Source organism: Bos mutus, chromosome 11 (assembly GCF_027580195.1).
Source record: "Bos mutus isolate GX-2022 chromosome 11, NWIPB_WYAK_1.1, whole genome shotgun sequence".
NCBI classification, from domain to species: domain Eukaryota; kingdom Metazoa; phylum Chordata; class Mammalia; order Artiodactyla; family Bovidae; genus Bos; species Bos mutus.
This window is the reverse complement of record NC_091627.1, coordinates 46,056,589-46,072,511: the sequence shown is the minus strand read 5'-3', so window position 1 is coordinate 46,072,511 and position 15,923 is coordinate 46,056,589. Positions and strand designations below refer to the sequence as shown.

At 44.1% G+C, this 15,923-nt stretch overlaps 1 protein-coding gene and 1 long non-coding RNA gene across 2 annotated transcripts in view; both read left to right on the top strand.

Annotated features, from left to right (window-relative positions):
• B3GNT2 (UDP-GlcNAc:betaGal beta-1,3-N-acetylglucosaminyltransferase 2) overlaps window positions 1–7,645 on the top strand; it is a 32,627-nt gene extending 24,982 nt beyond the window's left edge. The window contains exon 2 of the mRNA XM_070379388.1: window positions 4,943–7,645. Coding sequence (XP_070235489.1) covers window positions 4,952–6,145 — 1,194 coding nt within the window. The 5' untranslated portion in view covers window positions 4,943–4,951 and the 3' untranslated portion in view covers window positions 6,146–7,645. The remainder of the gene's footprint in view (window positions 1–4,942) is intronic.
• Window positions 7,646–8,456: 811 nt separating this feature from the next.
• Window positions 8,457–15,923, top strand: part of LOC138989886 (uncharacterized) — a 197,902-nt gene continuing 190,435 nt past the window's right edge. Inside the window, exon 1 of the long non-coding RNA XR_011466042.1 lies at window positions 8,457–8,640. This is a non-coding gene — a long non-coding RNA (uncharacterized lncRNA). The remainder of the gene's footprint in view (window positions 8,641–15,923) is intronic.

Below are 15,923 nucleotides of genomic sequence, written 5' to 3'. Positions count from 1 at the left end.
CCTCAGAGTATTCCCAAAAGAAGTATTGGTACTTTCTGTGTGTGATAAACCCCACATCATCACTAAAGATGGTTCCAGTTGAATTACAGGTATCTGTAGGTCAGGATGCATAACTGGCTTTTTTATTTGGAGTCATATTATTCACCCTGAATCTTTTTCTAGGAAAATTAACTTAGAGGTTTACAGTCTGTGCAAAAAGTACTGTGCTTCTCTTTTTTTCTTCCTTAAGCTGTCCTCTTCTACTCTAGAAATTTCAGGAATATCCATATTCCTTTTCTGAGTTGAAAATTTCTGTCAAGTAGTTAGCTGTTCGTGGCATGTGCTGTTTTCCTCCCAGATCTTCCTCATTGTAGGCTTTCTCTGTCCCCCTCGTACCTTTCCTTGTCCTCCTTTCAGCCTGTCCACGTGAAGGGCAACCCTCCAGATCAGAGATACTGGGTCACGTGCTACTTTAACTTTAGGAGAGTTATCCTGACTTAGAGGAATGGTTTGTTTCTAGAAAGCATATTGTCTGGAATCTGGAGATCAAAAAAAAAAAAAAAAGAATGAGACCATGATTTATTTACTAATAGGATGATTGATTCTTTAACTGTATCAGGTACCCACACAGACACATTCACGCTCTCCTGTCCTTGCAGGTCAGTCCCATAGCAAAGAGGTTTAGGTTGCCAAAGATGTGTGGGACTGAGACCTTCAGTTTGCTCATGCTGCTGCTGCTGCTGCTAGTCAAGTCCGACTCTGTGCGACCCCATAGACGGCAGCCCACCAGGCTCCACCGTCCCTGAGATTCTCCAGGCAAGAACACTGGAGCGGGTTGCCATTCCTTCTCCAATGCATGAAGTGAAAGGTGAAAGTGAAGTCGCTCAGTCGTGTCCGACTCTTAGCGACCTCATGGACTGCAGCCTACCAGGCTCCTCCGTCCATGGGATTTTCCAGGCAAGAGTACTGGAGTGGGGTGCCATTGGAGGTTTGCTCATAGGTGTGTTCAAAGGCTCTTTGAAAGGAGCTGACCTAAGGAGGAGGGCATGGACCCTAGGCTTAGTGTGGATATTTTGAATTGTTCAGGTTGTATGTGACTTGGCACCCTTTGAAACTATAATTAAGGAGTAGGAAATACCTTGTGGGTTTTTTGGTTTTTTTTAAATCACTTTCTTTGGAGGAAGTTTAAGAAGGCCCTTGGTAGCTCAGTAGTGGGATTCTTGAGGGCTGGAGGGTGGGTAGTGCTTGAGAAGGGAGGGAAGAATGAGGTGATGGGACACTGCTTACCAGGTGACCTGAGACCACGCACGTACCTTTATATCTGCCATGTTCTCTAGATGTGTAAAAGCTCTGGGGGAGTGAAGGTATGATGTAGGGATGGCTTTATAAAAACATCTTTCACTTATATGTCCTTAGCCAAAACTATCCAGCAGTAATAAATACAAACAACTAGATTAGAATCTGCTGGACAGATTTTAAGAGACACAAAAAGTTTGTGAATCCCCATCGATCTCTTCTGGGATGTTCAATATACTGATAACTTCACAGAATTCTCAGCATGACAAATACCTCTTCTACCGTGGGGCTATTTGTTAGAATGAGGGAATTTTAAAATCTTACAGTAAAAACTACTCTTGATTAAATATATAGTAAATAATAAATAAGTTACAAAGATGTAATGGACAGCACAGGGAATATAGTCAATATTTTATTGTAACTTTGTATGTAGTATGATCTATAAAGACATCAAATCACTATGCTGTATATCTGAAACCAATACGTTATAAGTCAACTATGCCTTAGTTAAAAGAACAAAAACAAAATCCAGTGCTCCTCCAATAATACCAAATTTGTTTCCTTTCACCATTCTTTTTTTTTTATTACTAGTTTAGTTTTTAAGTTTTTGGTTTTGGTTGTGCTGGGTCTTTGTTGCTGTGCGCGGGCTGCTGTCTAGTTGTGGCGAGCGGGGGCTGCTCTCTCGTTGTGGCGAGCGGGGGCTGCTCTCTCGTTGTGGCGAGCGGGGGCTGCTGTCTAGTTGTGGCGAGTGGGGGCTACTCTCTCGTTGTGGAGAGTGGCTTCTCACTGTGGTGGGCTCTCTTGTTGCGGAACATGGACTGTAGACCCTGGGCCAGTAGTTGTGGCATGCGGGCTTAGTTGCCCCATGACTTACGGAATCCTCCCGGGCCAGGGATCGAACCTGTGTTTCCTCTCATTGGCAGGCAGCCTCCCAACCACTGGACCATCGGGGAAGTCCTACATCATTCTTTTTGAACTTCCACGTTTCGTATTGAAATTTTAGAAGAATCAATGTTTATTAACTGCAACCCGCCACCCACCCCGCCCCCTGCCCAAACCACTTTGTTCTAGAGGTCAGAGAAGAGTGCTCCCGTTTGGCATGGTGGTCTTGAAACCCCATCACCTTGGTTAGGGTTCCAGCTCTGCTCTTAACATAGTTACTTCTTTAAATCTGTTTTCTCAAGTGTAAAATGGGAATAAAAGTAACAGTATCTACCTCAGAGGTTCACTGTAGCAAGATAACGCCCTGGCACCTGAGAAGCAATCCTTCTTCAGGATTCTTTTCAAGGATGAGTTCTCCGCTGTAGAATTAACCTGATAAGAAAATTCTTTACTGGGTATTGCCATTCCACTTTTGAGGATTCTCTTTTAATGTCAGGCTTGTCTAACTGGTGGTTCTTGGGTAGGTCATCCATCTCAGTGGTGTCAGAACTCTGCAGTTACAGCACCAGCAAACTGTCTCAGTACTCTTTCTTTGTTGCGTTGCCCACAGCCTGAAGTCTGTTCTTGGCCTTTGATATTTCACTAACATGTCATTTTCATTTCTCTTTTCCTTCTTGCTATAAATAGCAGAGTTCTCAAGGATACAGTTTGAGTTTTGACAAATGTATACATGCATGAAATGATCATCTAGATTAAGAGATACAAAGTACATGTCTGTGCCCCAGAAAGTCCCTCCCGACCCTCTCCATTCAAAACCCCCACCCCTATCACATTCAGATTTCTAGGGCCTAAATTAATGTTTGCCTTCTTGAACTAACATAGAGGGAGCATGAGGCCTGTCCTCTCCCTCACTGTACTCTTTCTGCTCTAGCAGTAGTTTCCCTTTTATAGCTGGGAGTTGTTCCAGTGTATGAATGTACCACAGCTTCATAATCCATTCTTCTCTTGATGGCATTTGGGTTGGTCTCAGTTGTGGGCGATTCGGATGAAGCTGGTGTGTGTCTTTTTATCTCTCTGAACACTCGGTGTGGTTAGTGTCTCCTCTTAGCCCTGCAGCCTTGGGCAAGTGTCTTAATCTTTGTACATTGGTTTCTTCATCTGTGAAATGCTAGGTTGGGAAATAGTTCAAAGTTGTGGCCATCGTTTTTTTATTTAAAAAAAAAGGAAATAGAATAAAATAGGTGATTACGGTGAATGACATGGAACTCCACATGCTGCAGCCCACATATAAATAGTTATGTGTGTACAGGTGTGTACATAATAACAAATATAAATTGTATTTGTTATTTTGAATTGTGAGCACATCTGTTTGCAGCACACTAGTTTGTATATGTCCTTGTATAAGCAAGGAAGTTGAAGCACCTGTGAGTTGTCTAGTTAATGTGTATCTCTGCCCTCAGGTGTCTAAAACAGCCACAGTGTTAAGGGTCACTTACTCACACCTCACTGTGGACCAGCCAGTACTTTCAAAGCTTACTAACAAAAGCTTACAGCCCTCGAAACTTTTCTATTCAGTTCAGTTAAGTCGCATCCGACTCTGCGACCCCATGAACTGCGGCACGCCAGGCCTACCTGTCCATCACCAACTCCCGGAGTTTACCAAACCCGTGTGCATTGAGTCGGTGATATCATCCAACCATCTCATCTTGAATCTCATCCAACCATCCCTTCTTCTGCGCTCAATCTTTCCCAGCATCAGGGTCTTTTCCAATGAGTCAGCTCTTCGCATCAGGTGGCCAAAGTATTGGAGTTTCAGCTTCAACATCAGTCCTTCCAATGAACACCCGAGACTGATCTCCTTTAGGATGGACTGGTTGGATCTCCTTGCAGTCCAAGGGACTCTCAAGAGTCTTCTCCAACACCACAGTTCAAAAGCATCAATTCTTCTGCGCTCAGCCCTCTTTATAGTCCAACTCTCATATCCATACATGACCACAGGAAAAACCATGGCCTTGACTAGACGGACCTTTGTTGACAAAGTAATGTCTCTGCTTTTTAATATACTGTCTAGGTTGGTCGTAACTTTCTTCCAAGGAGTAAGCGTCTTTTAATTTCATGGCTGCAGTCACCATCTGCAGTGATTTTGGAGCCCCCCAAAATAAAGTCAGCCACTGTTTCCACTGTTTCCCCATCTAATTTGCCATGAAGTGATGGGACCGGATGCCATGATCTTCGTTTTCTGAATGTTGAGCTTTAAGCCAACTTTTTCACTCTCCTCTTTCACTTTCATCAAGAGGCTCTTTAGTTCCTCTTCACTTTGTGCCATGAGAGTGGTGTCATCTGCATATCTGAGGTTATTGATATTTCTCCCGGCAATCTTGATTCCAGCTTGTGCTTCCTCCAGCCCAGCATTTCTCATGATGTACTCTTCATATAAGTTAAATAAGCAGGGTGACAATATACAGCCTTGACGTACTCCTTTTTCTATTTGGAACCAGTCTGTTGTTCCATGTCCAGTTCTAACTATTGCTTCCTGACTTAAGTGGGTTATTATCACCATTTTATAAATGGAGAAGCTGCTTAGACATCAGTTGTTATACAACTTGCCTGAGGTCAGAGGGCTCAAATCGAGGATGGTAGAGCCATGATTTGAACCCAGGTACTGCAAGTCTTGAATCTGTGCTCTAAACCACTGTTCTGGGGGACATGAAAGAGATAAGTGACATGTGAGCAAATGCAGTGAATAATAATCTAATCAGTACCATGGTTCTCTCTTTTATTTCAGATATGAGAAATGAGTGTTGGACGTCGAAGAATAAAGTTGTTGGGAATCCTGATGACGGTAAATGTCTTCATTTATTTGATCGTGGAAGTCTCCAAAAACAGTAGCCAAGAAAAAAATGGAAAGGGGGAAGTAATAATACCCAAAGAAAGGTTCTGGAAGATATCTGACCTTCCTCAGGCATATTGGAACAAGGAACAAGAAAAGCTGAACAGGAGGTTCAATCCCATTTTGAACACGTTAGCCAACCAGACAGGAGAAGCATCCGGATTCTCCAATATAAGCCATCTCAATTACTGTGAACCTGACCTGAGGGTCATGTCAGTGGTTTCAGGTTTCGACAGTTTGCCAGACAGATTTAAAGATTTTCTGCTATATTTGAGATGTCGAAATTATTCACTGCTTATAGACCAACCAGATAAGTGTACAAAGAAGCCCTTCTTATTGCTGGCGATTAAGTCCCTAACTTCACATTTCGATAGAAGGCAAGCGATTCGGGAATCTTGGGGCAAAGAAACCCATGTGGGGAACCAAACAGTGGTGCGAGTCTTCTTACTGGGCCAGACCCCTGCAGAGGACAACCATCCTGACCTTTCAGATATGCTGAAATTTGAGAGTGAGAAGCACCAAGACATTCTTTTGTGGAACTACAGAGATACATTCTTCAACTTGTCTCTGAAAGAAGTACTCTTTCTCAGGTGGGTGAGCACTTCCTGCCCAAATGCCGAGTTCGTGTTCAAGGGCGATGATGATGTTTTTGTGAACACCCATCATCTCCTGAATTACTTGAATAGCTTATCCGGGAACAAAGCCAAAGATTTGTTTATTGGTGACGTGATTCATAATGCTGGACCTCATCGGGATAAGAAACTCAAGTACTACATCCCGGAAGTTGTTTACACTGGCGTCTACCCGCCTTATGCAGGAGGAGGCGGATTCCTCTACTCCGGCCACCTGGCCCTGAGACTGTACAATGTGACTGACCGGGTCCTTCTCTACCCCATTGATGATGTTTATACTGGAATGTGCCTTCAGAAACTCGGCCTTGCTCCAGAGAGACACAAAGGCTTCAGGACATTTGATATAGAAGAGAAAAGCAGGAGTAACATTTGTTCCTATGTAGATTTGATGTTGGTACATAGTAGAAAACCTCAAGAGATGATTGATATTTGGTCTCGGTTGCAGAGTGCTCATTTAAAATGCTGAATTATGTGCAAACTATATTTTACATAGAAATGTATCTCAAATAGTTCCCATTTGTGTTCTCTTCCACTAGAGGTCATTTCTATGTAAAACCATCAAAATTGCCTTTATAGATCATGTCCATTTGACGGCCTCTAAACCCTTCAGTTCAGACGGTAAAGCATCTGCCTGCAATGCGGGAGACCTGGGTTCGATCCCTGGGTTGGGAAGATCCCTTGGAGAAGGAAATGACAACCCACTCCAGTATTCTTGCCTGGAGAATCCCATGGATGGAGGAGCCTGAGGGGCTACAGTCCACGGGGTCGCAAAGAGTTGGACACGACTGAGCGACTTCACTCATTCACTCAAACACTTCAGTGTGGTACTTCCTGAAGAGGGAAAGCAGAAGATGCTAATTTTTGATGTAGAATATGACAAAATGAATGATTCTGACTCTTCCTGTTAGCCAGTGGTCATTATTTTCTAACTTGTCCCCCTCATCATTTGAAATCATGTTTCTAGAATTTGACCATATTTTTGTTTTGCCCTCATATGATGATAATCCTATTTCCCATTATAATGAGTAAATTATCAGTTTAGGTATTCATAAACCTATTGGCAGAAGAGACATTGTTCTATATGACTCAATGGTTTTAGTGAAATGCAATTACATTTGTTTTCATGAAATTTAGATGAAGTTTTAAAATCATCTAGAAAAAATTGACTTTTGTCAGAATTGCCCTGCCACCCCAACAGTATTTCCTCGTGTTAACCTAATCAATCAGTTTTGCAAAATGAGCATCGCTGGGTGACATTTATCCAGTTTATCATGTTATGGTCTTATGATCATCATGAGAAAGCTTAACTATCTTGCATTTGGTCTCCTGGGTGGTATCATGATAGTTCTCTTTTTTAGTATTTGAAAATAATGAGTATGATTCCATAATCTTCAAACTGAAGATTGAATTGTCCCTGGCAACCATATTGTATTTATAATTTTTCATGTGGACCAGGAAAGCATATGTAACTTTTGAACTTTAAGTGAAAAGATTGAAATTGCAGACCTTTTCATGAATGATTTGTCAGTTTAAAACTTCAGGATTCTATTCTTGCCATATGGTTACATGTTACTTACACAAAATTATTATCCGAAGTAGTGACTGCTTTCCTGTTTCAGTGTAGAAGTGCCTGTGTTTTTATTTATTGTTCAGATCAAATACCAAACATTTTCTTAAATATATTTTGTGTAATATTTTATTTGTATACAGTGTTGACTTATTTAACTAGAGCATGGTATTTTAAATAGTAAGGTAACATGTTAAATAGAACTAATGGTTATTTTTGAATTTTAAAATCTGTTCTCTTTTGGGGGAATATAAACTAGGATTCTGCCAAACTGTTGCTTATATATACTATCTTGTGACATGCTTTCTTGAGATATTTTTGTGTTGTAGAGATGAAGATTCTTACGGATGTGATAGTGGAAACTGTAAGAAGAGGGAAATAAAGTCACCATATTTTTAATTGTCATGTGTAACGTGTCATCTATAATTTCTATTTCCTGTATTTAATTACATTTTTCCCCAAAAGGCCTTTCCCAAAAAGGCTGCCTTTTTCCCCCCAGAAACTATTGACTGCAGTAGTAATATTGGGCTATACCTTTTTCTCTGTCTCCGTGGGTCATTTGTCTTTGCATTTATTATTTTTTAAAGTGCTTCCCCATGTAATGTCTTTAGAGAGGAGCATGAATATTTATGCTTCCACTTCCTGGTAGTATGAAGAATTTAACTAGGAAATGGAGCAGCATCTTAAAGATTATATCATCCTAAGCCATATCCATTTTGGGATTTGTGTGTTTCTGTGAAACTTAGATGTATGTTCCATCTGTGATGAAACAGAGCAGCCTTGACCGCTCATTTTCCTGGACTTGTGCTGAGAAGAAACTGCTAACGTCCAGTTAAAAACGAGTAGGCATTGGATGAAACTCAAAAAACAGAAGGCTTATTGTGAGAACACATAGCACACTGTCCTCTCCTACTGGGAATGCCGAGGCCATACGTGTGAGTGGATGTGAGGACACAGATACTCACTCACTGTGGGGTTTGCAGGCTTGTAAGTTTGGTCCTTCTCAAGGGCTCATGTGCTGGCGTCTGACCTCTCAGCTCCAGTGCTTGTGAGTAAAGGGTGGTGGCGCACACCACCACGTCAGGTTTAGAGAAGAATAATGAAGCTCTCAGAACATTCATATGCAGTTGGTTCACAAATTGCTTGTGTCCATATACAAGCATGTGGTTCCTTGACCATGTGTTCTCAAGAAGCAGATTTCTCTCCTGAGGAAGATGTCTTTTAATTTTTTTTCTTACAGGGATTCTCCTTCACTGAGATTTCAAGTCTGCAGAGATAGAAGAGACGCAGCAAGTTTTGAACCATGTTTTGAAAAGCCACAGAGGGCCTTTGGTGAGCCTCCTCATCACATGTAGCTTCGTTTGAACATCAGTCCTGGGTGCTGATGATGTTTGGTGGGTGAGATGCTCTCCAGATCTTCTTTATTTGGCCGAGGTTCTCATGCATTCGTTACCTGAGCCCACAACACAGGTCATTGACCTCATGGGATGACCCTTTTTCAGCAAAGGGATCCTAAGTATTGGGTTCACCGTTGGTACTGGCTGATCCTAAACCCAGGAAGCACTTTTGGTGCCCTTGAGATAGATTCTTACCTGAGTGTCCATCTCGGATGTAAGTATCAGATCTAATTCATTCTTAGAGAAACATTCAATAACTGGCCTCAATGGAAACTGGTGTTTGAACCTTTTTCATGGTTATTCACAAGTCATGATGATTTTGAGTTTGAAGGTCAAAAAGGCTAAATGAGCATTGCCAAAGTTTGGGCTTTTCATCAACCCAACCAGGCTTTAAGAGGAAAAGGATGAAGGAGACCAGAATGGCTCATTTCTATCCCTGACCCTGGTTTCCTGTCTTGAGTTGGTTGAGGGAAGAATGGAAAAGAAGGGCAGGATGTTTGAGTCACACTTGAAGTTGAATTCAGAAATAAAGACACCCAAAGTGTGACCACCTCCTACTTTTCTACCCCTGATTGGTATGGTCTGGAATGTCTGATACGTACTGGCTTATCTTGTTTTCTCTCAGATGCAGAAAGGAAGGCTGCCCTTACTAAAGTAAAGGATGGCTTATTTTCACTTTCAGGAAAGCTGAAATGAAGTCTTTATTTGGGCCAGAAGTTAACTTCTCTGTGATTTGCCTTAAGAAATATGTCAGATGAAGTAAGAATTCTTGTTTAGACCAGGAAAATAAATAGTTCGTGTGCTGGACTGTGTAGAGTATAGGATACATTGATTTTTCCTTTATGTTAATTCTGTATTGGCTTTACTTTTCTGATGCCTGGGTCACCTGCTAAATAACTTTGAAACCGAACTTTACCTAATTAGCATTAACAATAAATCTGAAAAATTATTTATCCTGATGTATTCAGGTCTCAAAGTAATTTGAAAGGAAAGTTTTTTCCCCCTTAATATCATCTTGGAGGCCAAAAATTAGGCCCTTTTGTCTTTAAGGAGTTCCTAAAATCTTATTTGTTCACATTACATATGAAATTCCATACTTATTAATTATAAGGTACAGTACTATTTATACACCACTAGAAAATCGGAGAAGGCAATGGCACCCCACTCCAGTACTCTTGCCTGGAAAATCCCGTGGATAGAGGAGCCTGGTGGGCCGCAGTCCATGGGGTCGCTAAGAGTCAGACACGACTGAGCGACTTCACTTTCACTTTTCACTTTCATGCATTGGAGAAGGAAATGGCAGCCCACTCCAGTGTTCTTGCCTGGAGAATCCCAGGGACAGAGGAGCCTGGTGGGCTGCCATCTATGGGGTCGCACAGAGTCAGACACGACTGAAACAACTTAGCAGCAGCAAAAAACTCAATATGATTTGTATCAATTGTATGATATGCCTCAGTTGTGGGAGGTGTTAAAATGTGAACTACTTACTACATTTTAGGATAACTGAAGTACCGCATTGGTGTGGTGTGTGCCCTTAAATTGAAAGATGGAGCCTTGTTTAGGTTTATTTGAAAGGTGGAGCCCATTTAGGTTTATTTCCTGCCTCTCTCACTTTGATCTGTGTTTAGGATTTTTCACCCAAGCAATCATAGTAGTGGCTTCTGAGCTTCGGCAGTTGTTTTCTTCCTGTCCATTGTGCATTGTGAAAGGGGATGTATTGATTGTGCTGAAGCCGCAGAAGTAGAGTTTTTAATTTGATTGTAATCCAAGGGCTTATTTTGAAGTCAGGGACCAGGCGGTTGAACAATGGTGCTTGCAGCTTCCCCACAGCTGCCCTGTATCGGGGAAATGCTCTTTCATCTTACACAAGCGATAAAGCGGACTGCACCAGGAGCTTGCCTCCTCGGTGTCAGCATGGGCTTGCTCGTGACTCTCGAATCCTACCATCGTGTACAGAGCCCATCCCTAGCCTGTCTTCAACTGACACTTTCCATCTCATCATTCAAGTCCTCCCCCAGGTTGGCGTCAGTAACCCTGATCCTGGTACCAACTTCAAGCATCTCTTCTTTTAAAATAATTTTATCAAAATGAAAAAGTATTATCCTGCTCTTGGCTGGGGCTCTTCCAGAAACAGATCTTAGGAGGATTCCAGCTCAAGTTGTTTAGGGAAGTGTAGGTGCATGGTTCACGGTGAAGTGATGTTGGGAAGGCAGACAGCCAACAATAATGTGTGTGAAGCCAACTGGCACTACAGAACTGGAGTTAAGTCCCTGGGGCATCTCTAAAGACTAGTCCAGAAAGCTTGCCTCTGAAGGAGCACTTCTCAGGCTTGCAGGGGCTGGGCTGTCTTTTGGTAACAGCTCTGTTGAGACGTTCACGTGTACAATGATTTTGAGTAGAGTTGTGCTCTAACTATCAGCATGGTCCGTGATGGAAACAATTAGGTTTTCGGTGGTAACCATTCTATTACTTAGCCCATTAATGAATTTTTAAATTTTGGCTCTGTATTTTTTCTTTTCCTTAAATTTCCAAAACAGTATCTTGTTCTCTAATTACTCGTCTTTCTGTAGCTGCCTGTTCTTTATGGATGCTATGACTTCTTATAAGAAAATAGACTTTTGGTAATTCATGGATTTTCTCAGGGCTTGGTTATGAAGAGAATAGTAAAGTGATTACTTGCCGTTTTTATGAATGAAGGACTGAACCACTTGTATAAGTTCCTGAGAAGGATGTCTTTTTCAGGGCTGTTCATCCAAAAGCCCACTTCCCTGCATTTGGAGTGAGGGTCTATAATGAGTGTGTGTCCCGGTTTAGGCTGATGTCCTTTCAGGGACTGAGCAGGTGGGAAGCAGGAAGATTTGACCCCAGATGCTGAAGCTGCCTTTCCTGCATCTCTGCTCAGTTTAGGGAACTTTTCCTAGCCTGTAAGCTGAGCTCATGCTCACCGAACTTGTGTGTGTGTGGTTATGGTTGTGGTTGTGGGGCGATGTTGATTCAGCTGTTGTACAGCCAGGCCCTCAGTCAGATCACCCCCGTTCCCTCCTCCATGCTGGGAGCTTCTGGGCTCCCTTGGGAGGGCCGGCCACACATCCCCTGCGGCCTTTGTCATTCATGTTCTGGACTCTGCTCTCCTGGTTTGCTCACTAATACAACTCTGCATATTTTCTATTTTTCAGAGACTTTCTCTTCCTCGCTGCTGGGGTTTCTTTCTTTCCTTTTGTCTCCCTTATTGTCATTTCAAGGTGATTTTAGTAGTGGGAGGAGGCTAACACTTATGCCTGTGCACTGTTCTGAACCGGGGTCCCCTGACTGTCCCTCCCCTCCCCAGCCTCTGCAGCATCTCACTCCACGCTGTCCCTCCTGCCTTGTGCGACAGGCGCTCCTCACCCGTGTGTGCCATCATGAAATCCTCCTGCCCCTTAGTCCTGCCAGCTCCCTGGTTCTGAGCTACCCATATTGCCCCCACAGCCTCCTCCCTTCTGTCCCCCTCCCCAGTATTTCCATCACTGAGCCCCATTTTTCAGTCTAGTGAAGAAACCAGTGGGAAACCTTTCCAAGTTCATTTCTCACTCACCTCTCCTCTGCCACCCTCCTCTCTTTCGCTCCTTCTTCCTCTGCAGAACCTGCATGCCTTGTTTCTCCCTGTAGGGACAGATCTGCCTTGAGACCTGGCACAGACTCTTGGGGTCACACTTGTCAACTTTGAACACTTAGGGTCACAGTCAGGCCCCACAAATGTCTTCCCGGCACCCACCGCCATCCTAGGGAAAGGGGTCTCTGTGTTGTCAGGTCTGGAAGAGGCCTTATGAAATGGAAGGCATTCCATTTTACGGTTTCTAAGGAGAATATCCCCCAGATTTAAAAGGACTGTGCCTTGGCTTCTGGTCTCTCTGAATGCTGTTACCTCTGGGGCAGCAGACCTTCAGTTGCCCACGAGTGTGGTAGACTTGTGAATGAATGCCCCTGGGATCAAGAAGATCAGTATGGAAGGTCAGTTCCTTTGTTGTTGGGGTCAAAGCACTTGCTGCCTTGCCCTGTCTTTGTTGATATCCGCCCTGTGCTCCCTTCAGAGCACCCCCAACTGCCTTCACGTCAGGCCTCTCCTTCCCTCCCTCGTTTGTCTGTATTCTCCTGAGGGTCACAACTGGAACTGGCCCGATAGGGCCTGGGACAGAGCTGTCTCCCCCTGCCCTGTCCTCCACGCTGTCCCTTGAAGCTGCTGAGGGGTGGGGAAGGGGTGGGGGTGGCCTGGGGAAGGGGACTTGTTCACAGACACCCGACCCTGCCCAGACAGCACCCCCTCAGCTGCCAGAAATTCCTGGGTAGGGGAGAAGTGGCTAGGCCTTCCCCACCTTGCTGCTGCTGCTGCTAAGTCGCTTCAGTCGTGTCCGACTCTGTGCATCCCCATAGACAGCAGCCCACCAGGCTCCCCCGTCCCTGGGATTCTCCAGGCAAGGACACTGGAGTGGGTTGTCATTTCCTTCTCCAGTGCATGAAAGTGAAGGTGAAGTTGCTCAGTCGTGTCCGACTCTTAGCGACCCCATGGACTGTAGCCTACCAGGCTCCTCCATCCATGGATTTTCCAGGCAAGAGTCTGGCCCTAATCGAGATCTCCCTGGACAAAGGCCTGGCCCTCACCTCCTCTGCGTCAGTGGCACTCTGAACTCTTCCTCTTGTTCAAAGGTTTAAGGCCTTAGGTTCAGAATGCCTTTTCCCACTTGTCCTACCTCATTGCAAAATGGGATACAGTCATGAGACGTTAACTAATCATTGGTTGATTTTTTTCCAGTCTGTGGTTAGAGAAGAGAATGGAAACAGAACTTTGTTGGCACATTGATGAGTTAGCCTCGGGGAGCCTTGGAGGGGCCTGGCAGGAACTTCACTGTGCAGAAATGCAGGGTCAGACAACAGGTACTGAGGTCCAGCAGAGCGACCAGGCTTAAGTCCTGCCTGTTCTGCCCGTGGAAACCTTGAGGCCCAGCATACCTGGAGCGGCAAGCAGCCAGACCAGAGCCCCAGATTCCCAGCCTCAGATCTGCTCTAACCTCCCGGCCAGTGAGATGGGAGAACCCCCGAGAGGCACAAAGAGAAGAGAACCAAGAAACTGAACAAACCTGAACCTCTTAAATAGCAGTGATCTCACGTGTGACTTTCCTCCTGTGGGATGTGAGACATGAGTATTGAGGGGTAGAGTTGTCGCATTTAAAGTTGGTGGGAAATGCCTTTATTTATTTGATTGCAAAAGCTTCCCAGAGTGAGTCACTGTGGAAGGAATGAAGAAGGAGGAGGTGTGATGCACAGTCAGAAAAGCTAGAGAAGCTTCTCTCTCACTGAGTCCTACTAGATTGAAGAACAAGATGAACAGAAGATGCAGAACAACCCCGTGGAGAGCCCATTGGCCTGTGAGGCGGGGAGGGGCGTTTCATGCTCTGTCTTGCTGGTCACACCTCCAGAAACTGTGGAATGAGCTGGCATGGTCCGTGCAACTGAGTGCTTGTTCAACAAAGAGGGCCTATTAGAGCCACTAAAAACCCCAGCTGTGGCAGATTTTTAATAATATTGCAAATAAAATATTGTCTGCTTTATTCAAAGCATGGGCATTTTTCATTGCTGCTAGACCAACCCCATAAGTTACTCTTCTGAGATGGGATTGACTTGTTTGGAGACTCTTGCACTTAGAAAACTTGAGATTCAAAAATAATTTTAAAAATAAAAATTTGAATTAATTTTTTATTTACAGAAACGTAGAGCAGAGAGTACTTGTATATTTCCACCCAACTTTCCATCATGTTAACATCTTGGGGGTGTGTGTGTGTGTTAGTTGCTCAGTCGTGTCCGACTCTTTGGGACCCCATGGACTGCAGCCCACCAGGCTCCTCTGTTCATGAGGGTTCTTCAGGTAATACTGGAGTGGGTAGCCATTCCCTTCTCTAGGAGTTTTTCCCGACCCAGGGATCAAACCCAGGTCTCGCACACGTTGTAGGCAGATTCTTTACCATGTGAGCCACCAGGGAAGCCCAGCTTCTGACATGACCACATCAGAGTGATCAAAATGAACACCAAGCCAGCCAACACCAGAAAATCCACACTGCTCTAATTCTATTTCCTACACTACAGACCTTATGGGAACTTTACCAGTTGTTTCCACTAATGTCCATTGCAGTCCTATCAGGGTCCCACATTACATTTTGTTATTTTTCTTTGATCTTCTCCAATCTATTAGTTTCTAAACCTCTCCTTCCCTTTCCTGACTTAAATCCTTTTGAAGAGTACTTGATATTTGTACAGTGACCTTCAGCTTGGACGTGTCTCACGATTGTTTACTCACGGTTAGCGTGAGGTTTTGCATTTTTGGCAATAACACCACAGAAGTGATGTTTCGTCCTCAGAGCATCCTGCTGGGGCTCCTGGTGTCAAGATGTCCCATTCCTGGCAATTTTAACCTTGTTCACTGGATTTCTTCTCTGTAAGGTTCTTTATCTTTGTAGTTAAGAAATGACTCGGAGGACATTTGTACATTGAAAAGTTTGTACATTTAAAACTAACAAATATCTGAGTTAGTGCTTGTAAAGCACTTAAAGCCTGGTGTGTAGTAAGTGCTTAATGAAGATAGCTGTTGTTTTTTTCATCATCACTATTATTGCTGCCTCTGTCCCAGGTCTGTCCCTGGTTTTCCTCCGGTCTTGGCTACCTTTACTGTTCCCTTCATTATCCTCTGCATCCCCTGCCAATCCAACCCGCACTGGTTACTTCTTCATGCTGGGCCTGGCTCTCAAAATATCTGTGGAAGGGAAGAGCTGGCGGGGTGGGGTGATGCAAGAGCCTCTTGTTACTCCAGGGCAAGGGGAAAGCCTTGCTAACAGTAGGGTGTGTCTCTCTTTATGGGATGTGCTTACAGAACTTAGAGAATGTTCTATAATATGTGCTTATAGAAGTGGCCTTGGCTGGGGGGTGCTCAGCTGGCCCATATCCCTCATGGTAGAGGTCTGGGCCAGAACCCGAGGACCCCCGGTCACACTCCTTGTGGACCTGGAGGGACAGGATGATGGAGGGCCCACCTGGCAGAGGCTTGAAGTAGGAGTGAGCTAGAAGCAAATTCCTGCTATAGAAGTCAGTGAAGTTTACTCCAGTGAGGCAGTGGGTTGCTGCACTGAGCTGCCAGGGTCCAGCCCCGGTGGATCCAGGGAATTCGAAGCGGGGACGGCGTCGGCGAGGATCAGGAAACAATTGCTTAATCAAACGTTAATTAAGGATATAAAGAGTGGTTAAATAAGGATAGC